Source organism: Periplaneta americana, chromosome 6 (genome assembly GCF_040183065.1).
Source record: "Periplaneta americana isolate PAMFEO1 chromosome 6, P.americana_PAMFEO1_priV1, whole genome shotgun sequence".
Lineage (NCBI taxonomy): Eukaryota > Metazoa > Arthropoda > Insecta > Blattodea > Blattidae > Periplaneta > Periplaneta americana.
The window spans coordinates 170,206,262-170,231,230 of NC_091122.1; the positions used below are offsets into that span (position 1 = coordinate 170,206,262).

Here is a 24,969-nt window from a genome sequence, read left to right on the forward strand (position 1 = left end):
ATTAAACAACAAAATACTATGAACTATTAATTAAACACTGAAATAAACTGGGTAGCAGAATTAAACTAAAATACATAGAATGTTAATATATTTCAAATTATATTAGATAATAGAAAGAGATTATTATGAGACAATTTTGAAAATGCAGCACAATCAGGATGATGTCTAAAGAAAAAAAGCAACAGTGTAGTCAGTAATATTTTAAATCAGTATGATTGGAGTGAAATGCTAATAAGGTTATCTTTTAAGCTGTTCTTAAAGGTGTTTGTTGTCTTGCAGCCCCTAATACTTTGTGACAAGGAATTCCATTGACGCGAGGTGGATATTGTAAAAGATGAGGAATAACAAGATGTTCTATGAAGAGGTATATTTAGCGTGCCACAGATAAGTGATCTGGTATTTACGTCGTGGTTAGAGTATAGATAAGAGAAACGAGACGAAAGGTAATTTGGTGTTGAAGTGTGCAGAATTCGAAAGAGTAAAGACAAAGAGTGTAAAGTTCTGCGTTCTTTAAGTCGGAGCCACGAGAGACTTGCGAAGGACGGTGATATGTGATCATATCGTCGGATGTTGCACACGTATCTGATGCACATATTCTGAGCTCGCTGTAACTTGACTGACAGTTCAGAAATGGCGAAAACGAGGTCGAAACTAGTCACAAAGGTATAGTACGTTCAATAGTTAACGTGGTATATTATTAAAATGATTATTTTAATAAGTTTTTAACGTTATCATCATTTGTGAGTAATTTATTATTTCATACAATTCTGCTTTTTGAACTGGTACTCAAAAAGGAATTTTAACTAATTCTAATGCATGTCTCAATATAGAACCATGAATTGGGGTTAGCCATAATTTAAAAAGATAGTATTATACTTATAAACTTATTTCATATTTTACAATATTTTGACTTCAATGTATGATTGACTACCCCATTAACACACAAAATATTTTTACGTATATATTTCCATGTACAATAACAGGACTTTTGTGTTCTGATCACCAACTTATTCTTTCATTCATTCGCACATTACATCCTAGGTGACAAAATACTTCTCAGTACAAAATTTTAAGTTGTAGAAAAAGCTTCCGCAGTACCTATAGAAATTTCATGCCACAAAACTGCTTATGTGAATGTATCACCTAAGTCGACAACCCAAACACAATATGGAAAAGTGATGTTGAAATAACAGATTTTATGATTACATATTACCGTTTAAAACTGAATGTGGAGTAATTCCTTAAACACTGCAGTATCAAGATCACGGTTTTACCTGTTGTTGGGCATGGTTCCATCTGACAGATCTGGGTCATCAATTGCCCCATTATAACCTTTTGATTTCTTTGATCTAGCTGCCCATTCCACAAAACAAAATGAGATGGTGCCAACTACGGCAAGAACTACAAGGATTCCGAGCTGAGCATGAAGTCCCAAGTGACTGCTGTAGAAGAAACTGGCAGCTGCAGCTACGGACTAAAAAAATAATAAAAAGTGTGATTAATGATCCACATTTTCGTTGAGTTCCGGCAAAAACATCCACATGTGTGCTAATTTATACCCAATTTTGGAAATACATTATACTGTAATATGTTGCATGTTGTTAAAATTCTAAAATTACGTAAACATTAAATGTAATTTTAAATTTAATGTTTTACGTAATAAAATGAATGAAATAAAAAAAATTGCCAATAAAACCAAAAACTGGAAAAAATGTTTTCCTCCTATTAACGTATGATAAACCATTCATTAAGGCCAATCAATTAATAACCCGATTGATCATGTAGATATGCAATACAACCTATTTACTTACTTACTTACTGGCTTTTAAGGAACCCGGAGGTTCATTGCCGCTCTCACATAAGCCCGCCATTGGTCCCTATCCTGAGCAAGATTAATCCAGTCTCTACCATCATATCCCACCTCCCTCAAATCCATTTTAATATTATCTTCCCATCTACGTCTCGGCCTCCCCAAAGGTCTTTTCCCCTCTGACCTCCCAACTAACACACTATATGCATACGTGCTACATGCCCTGCCCATCTCAAACGTCTGGATTTAATATTCCTAATTATGTCAGGTGAAGGATACAATTCGTGCAGCTCTGCATTGTGTAACTTTCTCCATTCTCCTGTAACTTCATCCCTCTTAGCCCAAATATTTTCCTAAGCACCTTATTCTCAAAAACCCCCAATCTCTGTTCCTCTCTCAAAGTGAGAGTCCAAGTTTCACAGCCATACAGAACAACCGGTAATATAACTGTTTTATAAATTCTAACTTTCAGATTTTTTGACAGCAGACTAGATGACAAAAGCTTCTCAACCGAATAATAACACGCATTTCCCATATTTATTCTGCGTTTAATTTCCTCCCAAGTGTCGTTTATATTTGTTACTGTTGCTGCAAGATATTTTAATTTTTCCACCTCTTCGAAGTATAAATCTCCAACTCTTATAGTTCCATTTCGTACAATATTCTGATCACGAGACAAAATCATATACTTAGTCTTTTCGGGATTTACTTCCAACCTATACTTACACAAAATCTTTAACAAGATAGATATTTCTCTCCAAGAAGCAAAAATGTTAACATTACAAACTCTACATACAACATATCCATTAAGTAATTGGACATATACACACGCAGATGGTTCTTTCATGGATCTTGAGGAAGGAGCTGGAGTAGGTGATACATGTGAATTCTTTTCCTTCTATAAGAATGTGGGGAAAATACTATAAATTTAGAGTCATTAGAATAATAGTAGGTGCCAAATATAGGGAATAGTGTAGGATTATTAAAAAAAAAAAAAAAAACTGCAAATAATTCCCATGGCTTGTCAGTTATTTTTCATTAACAATCTTCCTCGTATGTAATCGTGAAAATTTTATTACTAATTCAACAGTTCATAGTATAAATACGCGTCAAAAAATGACTTTCATACTCCATCAGCAAGTCTATCATGCTATCAAAAAGGAGTGCGTTATATGGCAGTAAAAAATTTTAATAGCCTCCCTATCGATATAAAAATGAAACTCAAAATATAAGATTATTTAGGGCCAAATTAAAGAAATACCTAATTTTTCATACCTTCTATTTTGTAGGTGAATTCATGACATTCAACAACGCTTCATGAAATTGATACTAAATCTTTGTGTTGTACTAGTAGACTACATTGTAAACCTCTTCTGTACATATTTCAACTAGACTATGACTATAAATTAAGACTTTATAATAGTATTAAGTTTTTTGACTTGTTCCATATTCTAGCTGTAAGCAATGTACAAATACCATGGAATATTAATAAATACAATACAATGGAGAAGTTGAAGCTATTTATACATCCCTTCAAAATTTATTTCTTTGGATTCATCATTGCAAGAATATAGTCATATTAAGTGATTCTAGAGTCACAATACAATTATAAACAAGGCACTAAAATTGAACAAAACCAAACTATAATTTTTCATATTATTCAATGAAACAAGTTATTGTTAAATCAAGAGCTTAGATACCTACCTGAATTAAATATAAACTAAAGAAGTGAGTAATAAAGAATACGAAAAGTATTAGGGACAATATGACATGAACAAAAATATTCAGGTAAACACTCAAAAGCATGGGTTTGTGTGCGAGTGTGCCTATATGTATTCTTGACCTTATATATTGCATCTATGCTGCTCGAAGACTGTAAATTAAATTAAGCTATATGTACGTATGAATAAAATAATAAAATTATGCTATTGGCACATCAAGGCCCTTTCCCTATGTAATAATGAAAATGCTTCTAATTAATAAGTTAATATAAAAAAGCATGTCATGTTATGAGATGATGCAGTATAAACAGTCTGCAATATAAGCTAATCATATTGGGTAACTTGCCCCAACTGGGAATCGAACCCGGGCCACCTGGTTTCGCGGCCAGATGCGCTAGCCGTTACTCCACAGGTGTGGACGAGATGAGATGATGATGGAGATTTGTTGGGATGTCACAGGGGTACCGGAGCTGCTGGAGTAAACCCCTGTGTTACCTGGATCAAGGGCTTGCCCAACACAAGTTATAAATCTGGGGTACTCCGGGAATCAAACCCAGATCCACAGGTGTATAAGTATAGTGCTCTAGCCACTAGGTCACTGTGGCGGTTATATAAAATATAATTTCTTAAAAGAAAAACAAAAGAGTATGATATGGATATTTTACGAGTATAAGTACTACATGTATAAATCAAAAGTTTAGAATGTACTATTTTCTGTGTGAAGGAAATTAGATCACAAGACATTTCGAAAATTGTTTTATTTTCGTCTTAAAAAAAAGAAGACTACTCTCTATCTGGAGCCATCAGAAACAGCTAAATCAACTTGAATGAGAGCATCAGTCCGACCTTCAGAACGTCATGTGTTCTGATTTTATCAGAAATAAAAAAGTCCAGTCTAAACATCTTCTGAACAAGTGACCATTGTTTCCTTCCTCCTTTCTAGCGATCTCAAAAATATATTTCTTCAAACTCATTCCATATCCCAAAAACAGGTCAAGACCACGGACTAAAGCAATCTCTTTTAAGTGGTTCACAATTCACTGTCCTTTTATCATTCTGACTTACTGACCTTGATCAGTATCTCGTGTGAGTGCGGTGAAGATGTGTGGAATGTACTTAAGCTGGTCACATCAAGGATCTTCAACTACTCAGCTGTCATTTTCTCCCCTTTAATCTTACATTGTTAAAGTGATTAATGATCCAAAAATATTGCTGCTCTAATGCTCAATATGAGGCTTGACAATGGCTACAAATATTACGGTAGTAAAACAAGTTAGGTGTCGATATCATTATCTTCAAATTTATTGGTGCCTCCCTGCTTAAACTTGATATTTTATGTCGTATGTGAAATAATTCTGTTGAAAGACTTAATTCAGTTTAAAATCATACATTCTTAGATGACACATTTTATGCTTTATTAAAAAAGAGTAAATATATTCATTTAGGTACCTGAATGCTCTTTAGTAAAAGAAGACTGAAGGATTATTACTTGTTAAAAGAAATAGGTAGCAAAAATGATTTAACAATTAGTGTAGTGACTTAAGTGTTTCGCCAATAATGTTTACATTTTCGAAATCTAGCTTCTCACAGACAATAACCTATTTCTGTCTCCAGGGGCAAGTGTTTAATTCTCTATTGCTCTCACTCTCGCTCTTTTGTTTTGGCAAAAGTTTGATGTATTTCCTGACTTTTGTTTTTCCTAGTTTAAACTGCTAAGTACGTTTAAAAAAATTATTTATTTATTTTTTTTCGTTGTTGGTAACTCTATAGCATCTATTAGATGCTTTATGTTGTGCTAAGAGATGAAGTTATTTGTCAACAATGTGACGCTGAAACGTGTGTTCAGGTTACTGCCCAGCGACAGTCCTGATGTATTTTTATATATGCGATGATTGATTAATGAATATTAATCCGGCACATTCACAATCACACTCACATTCATACAAATTTCTAGACTCTAGACACCCAGGGAATTCCTCTTCTTCAAGAAAAATTCACCGACAGCCTAGCCCAGGAATCGAACCCGACACCTCCCGATCTGGAAGCCAGCATGCTGACCAACAGACGCGGCACACTCACAATCACACTCAAATTCATACAAATTTCCAGACTCTAGACAGCCAGGGAATTCCTCTTCTTCAAGAAAAATTTACCGAGAGCCTAGCCCGGGAATCGAACCCGACACCTCCCGATCTGGAAGACAGCATGCTGACCAACAGACCACGGAGGCAGTCGCGGGGAGGGGGGGAAATTATTTGAAATTAATTATGTAACACTTGTAGACATATTTCAAAATATATTACTAAAGTTTGGTAGGTTATTTTTACATGTTGTGATTGCTAAATAATCTTTACCTTTTAAATTCTAATGTTGCAGTTATTTCCTTTTGTCATAAGGTTTGAAAGGCTGTTGTCCACATTGAACAATAAATTCTAATTTTGCAGTTATTTCCTTTAGTCATAAGGTTTGAAAGGCTACTGTCCACACTGAACAATAAATTCTAATGTTGCAGTTATTTCTTTTTGTCATAAGGTTTGAAAGGCTACTGTCCACACTGAACAATAAATTCTAATTTTGCAGTTATTTCTTTTTGTCATAAGGTTTGAAAGGCTACTGTCCACACTGAACAATAAATTCTAATTTTGCAGTTATTTCTTTTTGTCATAAGGTTTGAAAGGCTACTGTCCACACTGAACAATAAATTCTAATGTTGCAGTTATTTCTTTTTGTCATAAGGTTTGAAAGGCTACTGTCCACACTGAACAATAAATTCTAATTTTGCAGTTATTTCATTTTGTCATAAGGTTTGAAAGGCTACTGTCCACACTGAACAATAAATTCTAATGTTGCAATTATTTCTTTTTGTCATAAGGTTTGAAAGGCTACTGTCCACACTGAACAATAAATTCTAATTTTGCAGTTATTTCATTTTGTCATAAGGTTTGAAAGGCTACTGTCCACACTGAACAATAAATTCTAATGTTGCAATTATTTCTTTTTGTCATAAGGTTTGAAAGGCTACTGTCCACACTGAACAATAAATTCTAATGTTGCAATTATTTATTTTTGTCATAAGGTTTGAAAGGCTACTGTCCACACTGAACAATAAATTCTAATGTTGCAATTATTTATTTTTGTCACAAGGTTTGAAAGGCTGTTGTCCACACTGAACAATAAATTCTAATGTTGCAGTTATTTCTTTTTGTCATAAGGTTTGAAAGGCTACTGTCCACACTGAACAATAAATTCTAATGTTGCAATTATTTCTTTTTGTCATAAGGTTTGAAAGGCTGTTGTCCACACTGAACAATAAATTCTAATTTTGCAGTTATTTCTTTTTGTCATAAGGTTTGAAAGTCTACTGTCCACACTGAACAATAAATTCTAATGTTGCAATTATTTCTTTTTGTCATAAGATTTGAAAGGCTACTGTCCACACTGAACAATAAATTCTAATGTTGCAATTATTTATTTTTGTCATAAGATTTGAAAGGCTGTTGTCCACACTGAACAATAAATTCTAATGTTGCAATTATTTCTTTTTGTCATAAGGTTTGAAAGGCTACTGTCCACACTGAACAATAAATTCTAATTATGCAGTTATTTCTTTTTGTCATAAGGTTTGAAAGGCTACTGTCCACACTGAACAATAAATTCTAATTTTGCAGTTATTTCTTTTTGTCATAAGGTTTGAAAGGCTGTTGTCCACACTGAACAATAAATTCTAATGTTGCAATTATTTCCTTTGTCATAAGGTTTGAAAGGCTACTGTCCACACCGAACAATAAATTCTAATGTTGCAGTTATTTCTTTTTGTCATAAGGTTTGAAAGGCTGTTGTCCACACTGAACAATAAATTCTAATGTTGCAATTATTTCCTTTGTCATAAGGTTTGAAAGGCTACTGTCCACACCGAACAATAAATTCTAATGTTGCAGTTATTTCTTTTTGTCATACGGTTTGAAAGGCTGCTGTCCACACTGAACAATAAATTCTAATTTTGCAGTTATCTCTTTTTGTCATAAGATTTGAAAGGCTGTTGTCCACACTGAACAATAAATTCTAATGTTGCAATTATTTCTTTTTGTCATAAGGTTTGAAAGGCTACTGTCCACACTGAACATAAATTCTAATGTTGCAATTATTTCTTTTTGTCATACGGTTTGAAAGGCTGCTGTCCACACTGAACAATAAATTCTAATTTTGCAGTTATTTCTTTTTGTCATAAGGTTTGAAAGGCTGTTGTCCACACTGAACAATAAATTCTAATTTTGCAGTAATTTTTTTTTGTCATAAGATTTGAAAGGCTATTGTCCACACTGAACCATATTTCAATCACTTTCATTAGTTAAAGCCACAAATATTGCACCCAGATTTTAAAGTCTTTCCAATTGCTGCTCTTTTCCTTCACATCCATAAGGGAATAAAGTAATATGAAGCTCGACGATACATGTATGGATTACGATCAACATATTTAATACAGCCACATGTATTTATTTTTGTTTACTATCATAATAAATAGTACAGATTTTAAACGGTTTTTGGTGTGAAAGGTACCGTAATCCTTTTCTGAATACCTTGAACTAATCTATTACATTGTACAGTATCGTTTGTCACTATAGAACAAAATGCCATTACTATTGATGTTAAAGATCGATCCATGACCTGCAGTAAAGATTCTGTTGTATTTAGATATTGTAGAATATGCTTTTGTTATGAGAGTAAGATAAATTTCTACTAGAAAATGTCTCTCTTTTTGTTATGTGGTAAATAAAATTATATGTAAACTTTTCTGTGGCGTGGACATTTTTAAACTTGTGTAATTTCAGTACTTGTATACAGCTTATGCAAAGAAGTTCCACTTTTCACACAAGTTACATAAATAACTATTACAATTAACAACTCCACTGACATCTGCAACATTAAATCACCTCTTAATACGTTTATGAATATAGAAATGGTAGAATATAATGCTTCCTTCAAATAATATTTATTTATTGCACAGTATTTTGAGTTTTTATATTTCTCTTTCTTATTCCATTCCTAATCTGTATTGACCAATTAGGAAGAAATGCATTTTTTTAGTTAGTTATTTTACGACGCTGTATTAACTACTGGGTTATTTAGCGTCAATGGAATTGGTGATAGCGAGACGAGACCGAGGATTCGCCACAGATTACCTGACATTCGCCTTACAGTTGGGAAAATCCTCGGAAAAAACCCAAGCAAGTAATCAGCCCAAGTGGGAATCGAACCCAAGCCTGAGCGCAGTTCTGGATCAGAAGGCAAGTGTCTCTGCCGACTGAGCTACGCCGGAGGCTAGAATACATTTTCTACCATTAAATTTCATTTTAATAAATATAATAGGCTTTAATTTTAATATAAAACTTATTCTCCTTCTATGGTACCATATTTCTATTTGCGAGATTTGACCAGTCTGTAGTGGAGTATATCATGGCAATGAAAACATTTATAGAACTATTAGTGATAATGAAATCAATAATAGGAAGCATCAGGTTACATGATCGTAGTGATTATAATAAAAACGTTACTCGCACTATGAAACTTCTGTACATACCTGTGTGAATTTGAAGAGAGCAAAGGCAGGTGCGCTATCTTCTGGGAAGACACCGCCCAGTATAGAATATATTTGTGTGTTGTAGCAACTGTCTCCAAATCCAAGCAAGAAACTGCATAAGATGGCCACATATGCACTGCAATGAAATTATTCGTATTTTCTTTGTGAATATTTATGTTGTTCCTCTTACATGCACTGTATCAATATGATTAGTAATTGTACAACAATATTGTAGATTGAAAAAAAATATATCATGACTGTAAATCGCAGATTTCTTAATGTAAGAATCAAATAATAATGCAAACTGCGGAAGGAAATTCATGTTTTTTTTTTTTTTTTCTTCATTGATTATAGTTTAGAGTTTAACTGCATAGTTAAGGAGTTAGGTGTATCTTGTACAATAATGAAAATTGATAGGCTATGTGTAAAACACTGTCCTTTTGCTAAATGAAAAAAATATTTTTACGATTTAAATTTTTTTTTTTTTTTCAAAATCCAAAATAGTGGCAGTTCACTGTGCAGTAATGAAGCGTTTCCCTCGTAACTCATAAATTTGTTAACTTTTTCATGTTCTCTCTCTTTTATTTTATTGATGAAACTCATGTTCACAACATCATGCTCTTTCATTTTTTTAAAAAGGAATTTATTTTTTATCAGGCAAAAGAATTGTATTCCAATGGATACCATCCCACTGTAGAATCATGGGAAACGAGAATGCGGATGCTTTAGCAAAGAAGGGCAGCACTGCTACTTACAGACCTGTTACTAAATCTACATATTACTCTGTGAAGAGATTTATTAAATCTACATACTTAGACTTCAACAAACAAAATTTGATAACACAATCCCAAGGGAAAAAATGGAACTCTCTGCATCAAAATCCACAGTTAATTCCCGATTTACCACGAAAATCGTCTGTAGCTGCATTTAGATTGGCAACAGGCCATGATTGTTTGGCTAAACACCTGCATAGAATTGGAATATATCAGTCCCCTAACTGCCCATTGTGCAACTCAAACCAAGAAATGGATTCGGAACACCTCAAAATCTGTACTTCATTGGCTGGTCGTGATAATATCTTTGAAAAATATTGGAGTGCAAGAGGTCAAATGACTTTATTGTCAAACGCCTGGCATTAGAAAACAACAACAACAACATTTTTTATCAGGCAATCTATCAAAGGTAGAGAAGTGATCTTGCATCATATTGCAGATATGACATGCATAAATACACACAAAAACAAAACGTTCATCACAGAATGTTGGATAGTTTTTTATTTATGTGGGAACGTTTCATCACTGCACAGTGAACTGAATTTTGAAAAAAAAAAAAAGTAAATAATTTTTTTAATCGTAAAAATATTTTTTCATATAGCAGAAGGACAGTGTTTTACACATACTAATTTTCAATATTGTACAATATACAGTAATGGAGGAAAAAATGTTTAATATTTAAAAAATTTTACTGTTGTAAGCTGTACCTAACCCCTTAAGTAACAGAAAAATAAACTAAATGAAGTTCTCAAAGCCAGTATAATGAAAATCATGAAAATGATCAAATTAATTAATTTAATTATCAGAATGAAGAAATTGCAGTCAACATTTTCCTTTCTTAAATTAGACTTATACAAAGCGATCCATATAAACCTTTGTAATTTTAATCACTTATAACATCTGAATCAATAATACCAATGCGTGCAAAAATTTGAAATTTAGTATCTTCTCACCATTACTAAATGTGACTTACATCCAATAGCTTTTAGGCCTACTTACTTGCTTGTTATGAAAGCTGCTTCGTCAGTGTCTCCAAAAGGAGAAGAATTAGGCAAATTTAAGAAAATGAGGAAGAATGAAGCCATATGGATAAGAAATCCAACCATCACAATCGGATCTCGGCCCCATCGTATTGTCTTTGGTCCCATTATTCCAAAAAAAGCACCACCTGTAATTATAAAAAGGCCATACCTAAACTCTAAAGCAATAGGAAGCGTGAATTCTTGACAATGACACCTATGAAATAACTGAACAGGAAATAATTCTAACATTTCTTTATAATTATCTTAAAAAATATATACCGGTACTGTACTTATTAATATTGTTTATAGTACCGATATCAAATTAGATATTCCTGTGTGCTTGTTTTGTTTCATAAGTATGAAGAATGATTAGGGTGTTATTATAGCACGTATGTTAAGGACATTTATACACTATCGTCCTGAGAGATTGAGGATTCAAAATTTTTGAGGAGGTGCATGGTCTGGCAGAAGATGGCAGCCATTGAAGAATTGACATCATTATGTACCAGACAAATGAGAAAGGATTCATACTCCATCCAGCCATCAGGTTCGAAAGTCATAGATTCAACCATTAGAAGTCAATTCAAAAAAACAAAGTAGGTAACTTATCTACAATCCGACAGTTGGGTATTATAAATAAGGAGAAATACCAACTGTAAAAATTGGAGGTGGTGGGTTTAATGAATGGGGAGCGAGGAACAATACTTGGCTTCCTGATACAGTTTTGGAAAAAAATGTTATTGCCAACATCATTTCTTAAAGTGACAGCACTTATGACTCTTAGAGGATCTATTCAACTGTGTAGAAACTATTGCTATAATTCTTTTTAATGGAATCAATTTGAACGTTAGATTATTTGTGATTAGAATAATTTGAACAAAATGTTAACAGGGATATTTTTATGTTGTGATGGTATACTTTGTCTTTGAGCAACATCCGTTTAGAGGAATAAAAAAAATAAATAAATACATTTTACTATACATATAAGGGGTCCAGGGGAAAAACAAGAACAATAATAGAGTAGCCTACGGTAATAATATATTTTAAAAGTTTCCTCTATTTTTCCTTTTCACGTTTCACTTTGTGAACCACTTTTGAAAATCGACAGTGGAAAAGAAACTCCAATGAAAAGTGTAAACTGCGAAGTGAAAAGTTTAATGATAGGCTATGTGTTAGGACATTTAATTTCAGTTCGAAATGAAAAGTTAATCAGAAAAATAAATGAACGTGAAAATCATGCACAAGATTTTAGTCCAAAATTTATGTAAAATAAGGTCAAAAATCGAAAATCAAAATAATGCTAATTTATTTCTACAATAATAAAGGTCTTATTAGTCAAGAATTTGTCACTCAATTGTGATTGTCTTTTGAAGATGTTATCTGAGAGATTTTGGACAAATTGTGGAAGTGAAATATAATGTAAGAGCGAAATATCACGAACCATTTCTTATTTCAGACAGAAAGACTCTTCTATGGCTTCGGATCCATCTAAGACACTGTGACGAACTGTCCCAATATAAGACCACCTCAAGTCTCCTTATAGTCTTCAGGTGATTTCCTTTTATCGAAGCTAGAGGACTGTATTCCGAATAGGCAAAGTGATTTTAAACTGCTTCTTTAAAATTAATATAGCCTTATTATTTAATTGTCGCTGAATGTAATTGTTTTTCGATAACCATTCAGTTGAATCTGAATCTTCATGAACACTAATAAATAGTATGATACTGGTACGGTATAGATTATAAATGAATTTAAACTATAATTATGACAAGAATAGGAATTTCAGTTAAAGATTTATTAACTATTACACTTAGGGTAAAGTAGCCTAATTCTGTGATATCCCTAATCCCGTGATACTTTTTTAAAATTGTATGTCAGTCAAAGCTTTGCCGTTCGACCAGAGCACCAGACATCTTTCTCGAAAGAGTGCATTTTTCACTTACTTTTGAGGCATCTGTTAACATCCTAGCAAGATATCCAATGGAAAAAACGTGTCATGGAATTAGGCAACTTTACCCTACTTTATAAATGTATCGAATCTGTTATGTGCCAGATTTAATTGTCTGTGTACCTTGAACCACTTTCGAGAAAATATTATTGAAAGTATGTAGATTATCTAGCCTTATCTTATAAAATATTTAACCCAAGGTCTCTCTTCCGCTGTCATACAAGAACACTTTGGAATGTTATGGGTAGGCCATGGAACTTAAAGCACTAAAAAACCCGAAAATATGCACATAACTATGCTGTAAAACTGTTGAAATATGCGCTAAAAATTAAAATACACTTTAGAGGTTTATTTGGTTTAATAATATGATGTAAATGAAAATAATTTAAAGTAACCATAATTTGTATTAAACTTCTTTTTCTATAAAATACCGGTAATGTATATTAATTATTCCTTTTACATGCCTACATATTTTAATTGGTACATTTTTAACTTTCTAACTTTTCAAATTTTTTTAAAACTTCGTCTGCCTTTCACGTAATTATTTTGACAGTAAACAACACCGATATCTCCATGCTTTCTAATGTGAAACGTTTTCTCTTATCTGTCAGAATTATTTTAAATGCCGAGAATGATCTCTCGATATCACATGACGTGACAAGTGACTTCATTGTCTCAGGTGTTTAAATACATTCAGTTTTGTTTCAATGAAATCAGAGCACACTAGCAGCATTGTCGTCGCAGCAGTTTCCTGATCTTAACAATATGTGACTTTATTGTCGCAGATGTCTAAATACATTCATTTTTGGTTCTACAAAATCAGGGGCGAATGCTAGTCACGAAAGTTAGGCTTGCTCTTTTATTCACAGGGGAAGATGGGAGGATATAATAATTCATAATTAATAAAAATAATCGTTATGAGTCATGGATCATATTCGCTTATCAGATGTAGAAATTCGATATAATATAACAAACATGGCCAACAAAACAGTTTATTTAGTTTTTTCGACCCTGCCAACCAATGCATATTGTTGTAATGAGCACATATTCTCTATAATGTCTGTCTTCTCTTGAATAGTCCTTCGGGAAAATGGATTTAATAATAAGGTTTCAATAACACACAATTCCGAACTCATTGCAATACTTCAAATTAGTGTTTAAGAATTAATAATACATGCAGCAGCTGACATACGCATTCCGCTCATACAATTACATTGCACAGCACATACCCGCTGTCAATACTGGTCTGTGTAACGTTAAATAGTCGTTGGTGTAGCTCTCAGATCAGAGCTTCAAACAACACATAACAGAAGCATGGGCGCCTAGGACGGACTAAGGAGGAAGGCACTTGCGTGTGCATCATATTCTGGCTATTTCTACGTCTTTCTGTAGCTCCGGGAAACGAGCAAGCGTTGCGATACTTGTGGTGTGCAACCTGCGGATGGTATTACACCTATACAGTATTCCAAAAATCAAAATAAATTTTAATATACGTAACGCCATTTTCAGAAATATATATTCTACGAAAATATTGGGCTTGCGCAGCAAGCATAGCATGCCCGGAGAAACCGCCCCTGTACAAAATCAGAGTAAAAATCTGAATTACATCTAGACAACACGTATTTTCGTTTTGACTTCTGTAACATTTCACTTACATGACCAGTATGTACACAGAGAACCTCATGTTAAAGTGCACAACTACCCAAATTATACATTAGAGAGAAGTAGTCTAACCCTTGTTGTCGCAGCAATTTCATGTCCTCAACAGTAATCAACTAAATTATTGGTTTTATTTCTCCATAATTTTTATATTCTTGGAAATTATTCCTATTTTTATCAGAGACAAATTTGAAATCAGACAATAAATCGGGTAAAACAAAAAAGATATTCATATATGCATTTAAATATGAAAAAATGAAAATATATACCAGTATGCATTTAAAAGAAAAACCCTCAAAATATGCATTTATGTAAAATAAAATTGGCTTTAGTCGAACGTAAAAACAATGATCAACAAAGATCCACTTTTACTTTTTCAACATGACTCAAACCAAGAAATAGATTCGGAACACCTCAAAATCTGTGCTTCAGTGACTGGTCATGATAATATCTTTGAAAAATATTGGAGTGCAAGAGGTCAAATGACTTTATTGTCAAACGCCTGGCATTAGAAAACAACAACAACTTTTTCAACATGTCAAATCAATAAAAACATGCAACTGCATATAGTTCGGCAGTCTAGTTATGAGCCTATTAACCACTTTCAATATAAAACTTTTTTCGATAATTAACTTAAAATCAGATGTATTGTAAGGTAGTGGTATAGTATATAGTCTTTCAAGAAACAGCTCTAAAGAAAAACTATGAAAATATTAGGCAAACAACGATGCTAAAAATTATTCGTAATTGAAGATTTTCGAAGGAATATCAAAAGAATGGGCGAAGGAATTAGTTTGGAAATTTATGAATATGAAAATTGTGAAGGAAATTACATGCGAAGCATAATCATAACTTTTCTACAACAACATTTGATTAGAATATTTAAAATACCAGCAAAATACACATTAAATTAATAAAAAAATACTTCATTATTTGCTCTATTACTCTGGAACTGAACATACCTACAACTTCTCCTAATCCAATAAAAATTCCTGACAAGCCAACTAGCTGTTTGACATTTTCGCCCATCCTTTTTGTAAAACCGATGCTAGGACTGTATACACCACTGAAGAACGACAATTCTATACCTGAAAAAGAAAAGAGTTCATAATATATGTCAATATAAAGTTTAATTACTAGAACCCGTTTTTATGTAATAACAAAGTGAGAAATATGTAGGCCTACATAAATATTTAACTTGAAAATCTAAGCTTTATTAATTGGATTTATTTTACATTAATTTTGAAGTAAGGTAAAATGAGAGCTTAAAACACTTGATTTCTTGAGATCTTTATCGTTAAATGTATCTCGTAATATTTATTGCATTGTTTCTATCTTCACATTACATTAGTGAGAAATCTATAGGCATCAATATGCAAGAAAAAGGAAACAAAACTCTATGCCAGGAAAATGGAACAAAAACAAAATAGCATCATTTGTTGATTGATTCTTTAGAGACACAATAATTAAATGCATTTAAGAAGGGGGAAAGGAACTGGCCACCCTATCCCATTATCTCCTGGCCTAGTTGCCTCGTAAGTGGTGCCTTCTTAGTAATCACTTCTGAGGTTCAGACCTGTTTTCGGACAGTTGACTAAACAACAAAACAACATAGTAACTATACAGTGGAATCTACTACTCGTGTTGAAATTTGTTCCTTAAAAAGATTATTTATCGTTATTTTCTAAGGCAGTGATTCTCAACCAAGGGGCTGCGGCCCCTGAGGATCCACAGAGAAGTTAATGGGAGTCCGCAAAAAATTATTATTATTATTATTATTATTATTATTATTATTATTATTATTATTATTATTTTAAAAAACTGTTCCATGAAAATATAAACATACGACTATTTTGCATTAAATAAAGTCATCTTTTAATTGTTTTCTTTTCAAATTAATACAGAATTTTATATTATTCTGTTCTACATTCTGCTTCAAAGTTTCTCAGCGCCTTTTGTATGTTGCAGTGGCGGCTCCTGCATATTTCTTAAGAGGAGGAAAGAAGTTAACAGCACGAAATAACACCTTCTTGAATGAAACATGCTACAAATTAGCCTACATGCATACATGTAAGACCAGGTAGTGTTGGGGTTGACCTTCCCTCCTGCATAGCAATAATCTGTTCTTGTAAACTGAGTTTCCTAAATTGTCCAAAATATAATATGTTTTCACTTCTACTCATTGTTGAATAATTGCGCAAATTAACAATTACAAGGAAATTCACAACCTCGCAGCATTTTTCGCGCACATTACAGCATCACACGTGTTGGAAGAGACTAGCTACTAACTCATAACCGGAACCATTTTACAGAAATGGAAATGGGAATGGGAAATAATCTGAGGAAAACGAGAACACTGCACCCACCCACGTGGTCTGTGTTGCCACATGTACATTTTACAAGTTCAGTATCACATGCTTTTGAAGAGTGTCAGTTCTTGTAAAGTCATACTATCATTATTGTTCAAAGCTGCCGGTGGCCGATTAATTTTTTATGTTAAAAATGATGTAGTTTGGAGTACCTACTTTCAGTTTCAAATATATTTGTACAAAACTGACAACTTGGCTGTTGCCCTGTCTAGTAAACAAAGAATAGAAGTGAATTTCAGGGGCCAACTACGTAGAACTACTTCCTCTTTGTTTTACATAAACTCGACTTTAACTTTCAAATATCCACGAAAGTTTCAAACCATGAATAGTAGCCTATATAAAGTGCAATGAATAATATTTTCGATTTATAATTAAAAAAAAGTTTACATGATGTCTTTCATAGCGTTGTTTTAAAACTTTTTGTTGTGCCTTCTCCTAGATGTGTTTTAGTCTGGTTGAATGCAGCATCGTTAGGTGGCAGCAGTAGTGAGCTTTGCTGCACAACCAGTCGGTTTCTATTTCCTGCCCATGGCTGATTCAGAGGAGGATCTCCTCCCTCTCCATTCATTCACTTGCTTTAAAACTCTGCTTCTTTCTCTGGCCGCTAGTGCGCTGTTGTCTGTGTGTGTTAACTGCAGTAGAGGAGGAATGGAGTGCCATTCCTCCACACAGACAATCTCGCATCTTTCTCACAGTTTTCTGGCAGCACATGAGCGCGCGTCGTTTAAAACTCGATCAACTGAGTTTTTCTTATAGCTGTGAACTTAAAAATTATCGAATCTTCCTCGAATTTCAAGGCACATATTTTATTTGGTATTTACTTTGAAAAGAAGAAATTGTGAGGAGGACGTTCCTCCCTTCCCTCCCCCGAGAAACCGCCACTGGTATGTTGGGCAATTTTATCAACATAATCATCCTAAAAATTCATGCTTTAGTTACATTTAACGATTAAGAACAGGTTTTCGTGACGGAAAATCGACATTTTATGTCATTTTTCCACTGCATTTACTCACATTCAAATACAGTAGTACTATAAGCTTGCAAGAAATTTCATGTTAAGAAGTTGAACTTTTTACCGCTTGTTCTGAAAAGTATGGTTAACAAAGTACTGAAAAGTATGGTTAACAAAATAACAGGGCATTTTTTGGATAAAGCGAATATTTTAAAAAGTAAAAAAATTAAATATATATTATCTAGTCACTAAAGAAATTAATTTTTTAAACTGACTTTCAAGTAACATTTGTTGCCTTCTTAAAGTTCGAAAAATATAGTGGCTAGTCGTGATAGTAAAAGCTCCTTTTATTCAGTTACCTGTGTAGAAGAATGTTATGCTTAGCAGTAACATTTCTTTAGTAAGTAAGAGAACAAATGCTCTTTTCAATGCATTTAGTGGTCCACCTTCTTCTCTTCGTTCCAGTTCCCCATCTGCACGCTGAGCAGGTCGCAAAAGTAATAGGAATACAATTCCAACTGCAGCTACAACTAGTAGCACTATGAAAACAATGAGACGAGTGTCAGCGTCTATCTGTGTTTTTCCTTGAAATTGGAAATACACAAAGAGATTTCCAAGAAACATGCTGTAATCATACAAGATAAATTATATTAATTACCGATACTTACATATTTTGCGCAATTTACAGCGACATCACAATGCAATCAAGCTTTCAGATGACAAAGTAAAAAAAAAAAAAAAAAAAAAATCAAATTTGTGAAGAAAAACTAAAAATCAAGGGTAGATGAGTACCTTAATTAATAGGGCTAGGATTTTGATGACCTATAAATCGTGAAAAAATGTCCTAAAAACAATGCATTTATGACCTAAAAATCTTTCAAAAATGCCCTTAAAAATTCCCTAAAAATTGATCTTACATAAATGGCTTAGTAGGAAAAGAGGTTTTGTACTACTTAATATTTAGATTAGTAATTAAATTAAATTTTACATAATTTTTTTCTAAGCAATACACTTTAATTATTTCACCTGATGTAGTTTCCATGTATGATAGTTCACCTCTATGTCGGCATGTGGACCTGAGGTCAACCTTTTAGTTTCCATGTAGTCTACCACAAGGCCACTCTTATCCAGAATTAGCAGGTACAGAGGAGTCTATATTGAAGGGGTGGTTGGACTGATCCATTACATGGGGTATACTACGTTAAAATGGCAATATTTGTGTAGAAAAACGCTTAAAATATCAAACAAAATAATGGGTATTAATAGACAAAATATGTAAAGAAAATATCAAAGGAAATATACATTATTCTACATTAATAATGGGGATTTATGGCCAAAATTAAATGAAAATGCCTAAAAAATGACTGAATGAGTTGAAACGGGCAAAAAATGCAAAAAAATACCCTAACAAATATGTCTTAAAACACTCAGTTTATCACATAACACATAAATACTAAAGCAGCAATGTTTCTGGATTACTAGAAAAAAAGATGCAATTTCATCAAAATCCTAGCCCTATTAATTAATACTGAACTTGTCCAGGTAGCACGCAGCTATGCTCTGAATCATAATAGAAAGTATTTGGTATCATCGTTACAATATATATTAATGTTATGAATTAATAATACAGATAATTGCTATACCTGGCCTGTAGCATCGCCCAGAAAATACCAGAATTTCTGGATATTGTTGTTGAATCTGAATTCAGAGTTAGGTAGTTGCCTTGACCTGTCCAGATGACAGCAGCACCAAATCCCATCACACACGATGCCAAATACAAGAGCCATGTTCTTGGAAGGAGAAATGATGCAATGAACAGACTGAAACAACAATTAAACTAAAGGTCATGCATGCATTTATTATGAGGAGAGAGTTGCAACAGCAAACCATGTCCTTTGGGTCTAATAAATAATACACTGTTAGTGAATAGACACTATGAAGATGCATGGCGGGCATAGAGGTACAGTATTATGCTCTTACGATCTCGGGGTCAGAATGAGGTGATGTGATGAACGTAAACACGATGCTCCAACCACTTTCTTACTCTAAGGAAAGAGGCTCAGACAGTTGAAACCTTGTATTTAGAAAGAACTTTTTATGGAAAGAAAATATTTTTGCGACTTATGACGTCATCGAGAGCATCTTTAAATGACACCTTATAGCTTTCTAATATCTTATGAGAGTTCCTATTAAATAATTAATTTTAAATTATAACTGTTCTACAACATTACTCTCTCTCATTAACTTGTAATATAAATGTAATATAAGAATATTACATTTATAAGATTAACTTCAACATTGATAATGCTAAAAGCATGTAATTATTATTATTATTATTATTATTATTATTATTATTATTATTATTATTATTATTATCATCACTTATTGTGTATGATTTCAGTTTCGCTCATTATAATCTGTGTTATTCCCAATTTTCTGTATAACTTCTCTATATGTGGTTTACAGACATTTTAGTTACTTCCAATTTTTTATATAATTTCAAATAGCTCCTAGATTAATGTAATCTCCATTACTTCCAATTTGTCGTACTGTATAATTTCACTCTTACTTACTTACTGGCTTTTAAGGAACCCGGAGGTTCATTGCCGCCCTCACATAAGCCTGCCATCAGTCCCTATCCTGAGCAAGATTAATCCAATCTCTTACCATCATATCCCACCTCCCTCAAATCCATTTTAATATTATCTTCTCATCTACGTCTATAATTTCACTCCATTAATATTTAATTTCAAGATTTTGACAATGTCAGAAACTTCTACTGTACATTAAGCGCTAATAAATATTATTATTATTATTATTATTATTATTATTAGAAAAAGGAATATTTTCTGCAGACTTCTGATGGCTAATTATTATTATTATTATTATTATTATTATTATTATTATTATTATTATTATTTTATTTTACTGGGTTATTTTACGACGCTTTATCAACATCTTAGGTTATTTCGCGTCTGAATGAGATGAAGGTGATAATGCCGGTGAAATGAGTCCGGGGTCCAGCACTGATAGTTACCTAGCATTTGCTCATATTGGGTTGAGGGAAAACCCCGGAAAAACCTCAACCAGGTAACTTTCCCCGACTGGGAATCGAACCCAAGCCGCCTGGTTTCGCAGCCAGACGTGCTAACCATTACTCCACAGGTGTGGACTATTATTATTATTATTATTATTATTATTATTATTATTATTATTCTTAGATAAAGGAACATCTTCTCTGGACCTCCGGAGAAAGAACTAAGGAAGAGACTGGTGAAGTGCTTTGTGTGGAGTGTAGCATTGCATGGGGGCAGAAACATGGGCATTATAACAAAGTGAAAGGAAGCTATTAGAAGCCTTTAAAATGTGGATATGGAGAAGAATGGAACATGTGAATTGGACAGACAGAATAAGAAACGAAGCTGTGTTGGAAAGAGTGGGTGAAGAAAGAATGATGCTGAAACTGATCAGGAAGAGAAAATGTAATACATTCTTAAGGAGAACTGTGCCAATTAATACAGTAACAGTTTCAGAAAAATGATAACAAAATTAAATATAGTATCTCAAAGTATTAGCTTACCAATATGTTACTGCTCCAATCAACATAGCTATCTTGGGTCCAGTAACACTAATGATGGAAGGCGCAAGCCAGTTGCAAACTGCAAATACAGCGTATATGACAGCCAAGCTTGTGTAACCATCTCCCTCGAAACTGGGATCCTCTGCATTGATACTTTCTAAAATTGTTTTCTGGAATAAAGACAAAGTATTGTAATTAATGAACCACGAATTTAAACAAGATTAAAAAATGAGTGTTACAAAGTTGACATCTACTTCATTACACACTTTCCATTTTTTGCAACAATTAAGTTTTTTTGTCATGTTTCTGGGGAGATCATCGTGCTAACCACACGATACCTTCATTCTGGTTGGATGATTGTTATGAATAATATTCTACTTTTTTTTTACATTCAGTACCTGTAATGCTACAAATATCGGTTCCTTGTTATAAATGCGACGTGAAGTAGCAGGCAACAAAAGCAAAATACTGCATTTTATAACGCAAAATTTTACGAACTACTGACCCCAAATTAAAGATTTCTTAATATAAATATATTACTTATAGTAGCATTATATCTGTGATCAAGAAATGTAATATCTTTGAAATGGTAAAATGGTAATGTTAAACGGATTAGCTTCAACTGCTATTACATTATTTTTCATATGTAACTCAATCCCACATCTTAAAATATAATCTTCATTATAGTAGGTTATCTTTAAGTAAACAGAAAAATCAAGTCAGGAAATAAATCAGTATATCTCACTCTATCTTATCTGTTTTCGTGCAAGTCACTGATGAAGTATTTGAGAAATTATTGAAAATAAAAGTCAAAACATGGACAAATTGGTTATTGATATACGGTATACTAGTATTGTATTCTGATTATATTCGTACATTATGTATATGTCTCACACCGTGGCGTCGTGGTCCAAGGTATCCCGCCTAGGACTCGCGTTACGGAATGCGCGCTGGTTCGAGTCCTCATGGGGGAAGAAATTTTCTCATGAAATTTCGGTCAGTGTATGGGACCGGTGCTCACCCAGCATTGTGGTGCACTTGGGGAGCTACGATAGGTAGCGAAATTCGGTTACGAAATCCAACTATTACAGCTGGGGAGACCATCGTGTTAACCTCCATTCTGGTTGGATGATCTTCCACCTCTGTTTCGGGATGTGGGCGTAAGGCCAGCAGCCAGCTTGTCGGTCTGGGCCCTTACAGGGCTGTAGCACCACGGATTATTATTATTATTATTATTATTATTATTATTATTATTACGTATATAGCTTGTACATTTGGGGCTAAGAGGGATGAAGTTACAGGAGAATGGAGAAAGTTAAACTAAATGCATTGCATTCTTCATCTGACGTAATTAAGAATATTAAATCCCGACATTTGAGATGGGCAGGGCATGTAACATGTATGGGCAAATCCAGAAATGCATATAGATTGTTATAGAGTGTAGTTGGGATGCCGGAAGGAAAAAGACCTTTGGGGAGGCCGAGACGTAGATAGGAGGATAATATAAAAATGGATTTGAGGGAGGTGGGATATGATGGTAGAGACTGAATTAATCTTGCTCAGAGGGACCGATGGCGGGCTTATATGAGGACGGCACTGAACCTCCGGGTTCCTAAAAAACCATTTGTAAATAAGTATATAGCTTGTAGGCCTACAGCACACAATTTTCCTTTCCAATAAATTGTTACTTTTTTAGTTTCTTACATTGCTCAAGAAATTGTGTTTCCATTTATTTTTAATGTTGAAAAAAATCCTAAAAAATGTATTTCGCCACATTTCAAGTGATGTTAGCACGCCTGCCTTGTAAGCAGGAGGTCCAGAGTTCGATCCCAAGGATCAGCTATCTTGATTTTTGAAGAGAAGAAAAATTCTCTCAGTCACTGGGACTCGAACCCGGGTTTTCAGCTCTACGTGCTCACGCTTTATCCACTAAGCCACACCGGATTCCAGTTCCGATGCCGGATTGAATCCCTCTCAGTTTCCCTTTCGTGGCCAACCCTCATGCACTATATCACAGATGTGTGACAGTGGCACAATGTCCAATACACTATATGCAAAGGTGCACTTATTACGAGTGACTAAGTGGCCGGGATCCGACGGAATGAGCGCCGTCTTAAATCACTAAGTGATTATTTCACGCATATCATATTATAGCGATGTACCGAAGTACATATGATATTTCCGTGCAGGAATTCTGCGTTATCATATGATGAAGGATGGGTGGAGTGGAGAAAAATTCTCTTCGGGACCGGGACTCGAACCCGGGTTACCTAATTCTTAATTCTTAGCCGTTGGATTAGTCATCTATCCAGTAAATAACACTAAAACGCGGAAACGGCCGGAAAATGTAATAAATAATAAACAAAATAATAATAATAATAATAATAATAATAATAATAAATATTCAATCCATAAATTAGTAACGGTTTTAGCTGACAGTATAACTGAAGTAGAGCCAGCCGACTTCCGGTACCTACGAAAGTCAAAGCTCACTAGCTTATTCTTCTCCTTCAGGGCCTGCAAGTGTCGATTATTATGATTATTCACTATGGAATGTCGAATGTACAGATAACCCTAGTTCATTTTTTATGTTACTTTTGTAGTATGAAAAACTGCCTGAAAATACGAACTTCAAACTATGAAAGTTTAGTGTGAATTACTTAGCACAGCATGTCTTCGGGACATTTTATTATGGGCGTGTTCGTTCTACGTCGATTTTGGCAATGACCTTGCACTATGCCATTTGATCAAGCAGTTCTACTACTTGTGAATGTTGACAGTCCTTATTAGAATCAGAACGGAACAGAGCAGATAGTTTTTTTTTTTTTTTTTTTTTTTTTTTTTTTTTTTTTTTTTTTTTACAAATAATCGATTATGTGGAAAATAATGGTGGTGATTTTGGAACCGGATTTTGATACTTAATTTTTCCTTCGAGACAGTGATATTGTTTGTGCATTTATAAACCCTGTTTTTACTTTTTGTACTCCAGCATTACATACAGTCTTTACCTTTAGTCAAATCGTTCACAATATGCCACATTATATAAATTATATAATGAATGAATCATATGTTATCAATATGATAAAAAAAAAGTCAGATTAAGATGGGCAGGGCATGTAGGCCTACTGTAACGCGTATGGACGAAACTGAACCCACACAAAAGGTATTATTTGTTAACCTTAGAGGACAAAGAGGACGTGGAAATCTCAAATTAAGATGGAGATAAGGAGTCGAAGAAGTTGTGAGAACTCTGGTGTATAAAAATTGAACAAGATGAAATAGAAAGAGATGACAACTCTTAACTGGGGAGGCCAGGATCCACACCGGACTGTAGCGCTACAGATTATTGTTGTTGTTGTTATTATTATTATTATTATTATTATTATTATTGTTTGGAATTGAACGGGTTACATCAGCTTCTTGTCTATGCGGATGACGTGAATATGTTAGGAGAAAATACACAAACGATTAGGGAAAACACGGAAATTTTACTTGAAGCAAGTAAAGCGATCGGTTTGGAAGTAAATCCCGAAAAGACAAAGTATATGATTATGTCT

At 33.6% G+C, this 24,969-nt stretch overlaps 1 protein-coding gene across 1 annotated transcript in view; it reads right to left on the reverse strand.

Moving 5' to 3' along the window:
• Positions 1-624: 624 nt before the first annotated feature.
• LOC138702036 (UNC93-like protein MFSD11) overlaps positions 625-24,969 on the reverse strand; it is an 82,415-nt gene continuing 58,070 nt past the window's right edge. The window contains exons 2-8 of the mRNA XM_069829534.1: positions 21,413-21,582; positions 19,476-19,652; positions 18,192-18,457; positions 15,474-15,599; positions 10,882-11,050; positions 9,110-9,245; positions 625-1,474 (exon numbers count right to left, since the gene is read on the reverse strand). Coding sequence (XP_069685635.1) covers positions 1,271-1,474; positions 9,110-9,245; positions 10,882-11,050; positions 15,474-15,599; positions 18,192-18,457; positions 19,476-19,652; positions 21,413-21,582 — 1,248 coding nt within the window. The 3' untranslated portion in view covers positions 625-1,270. The remainder of the gene's footprint in view (positions 1,475-9,109; positions 9,246-10,881; positions 11,051-15,473; positions 15,600-18,191; positions 18,458-19,475; positions 19,653-21,412; positions 21,583-24,969) is intronic.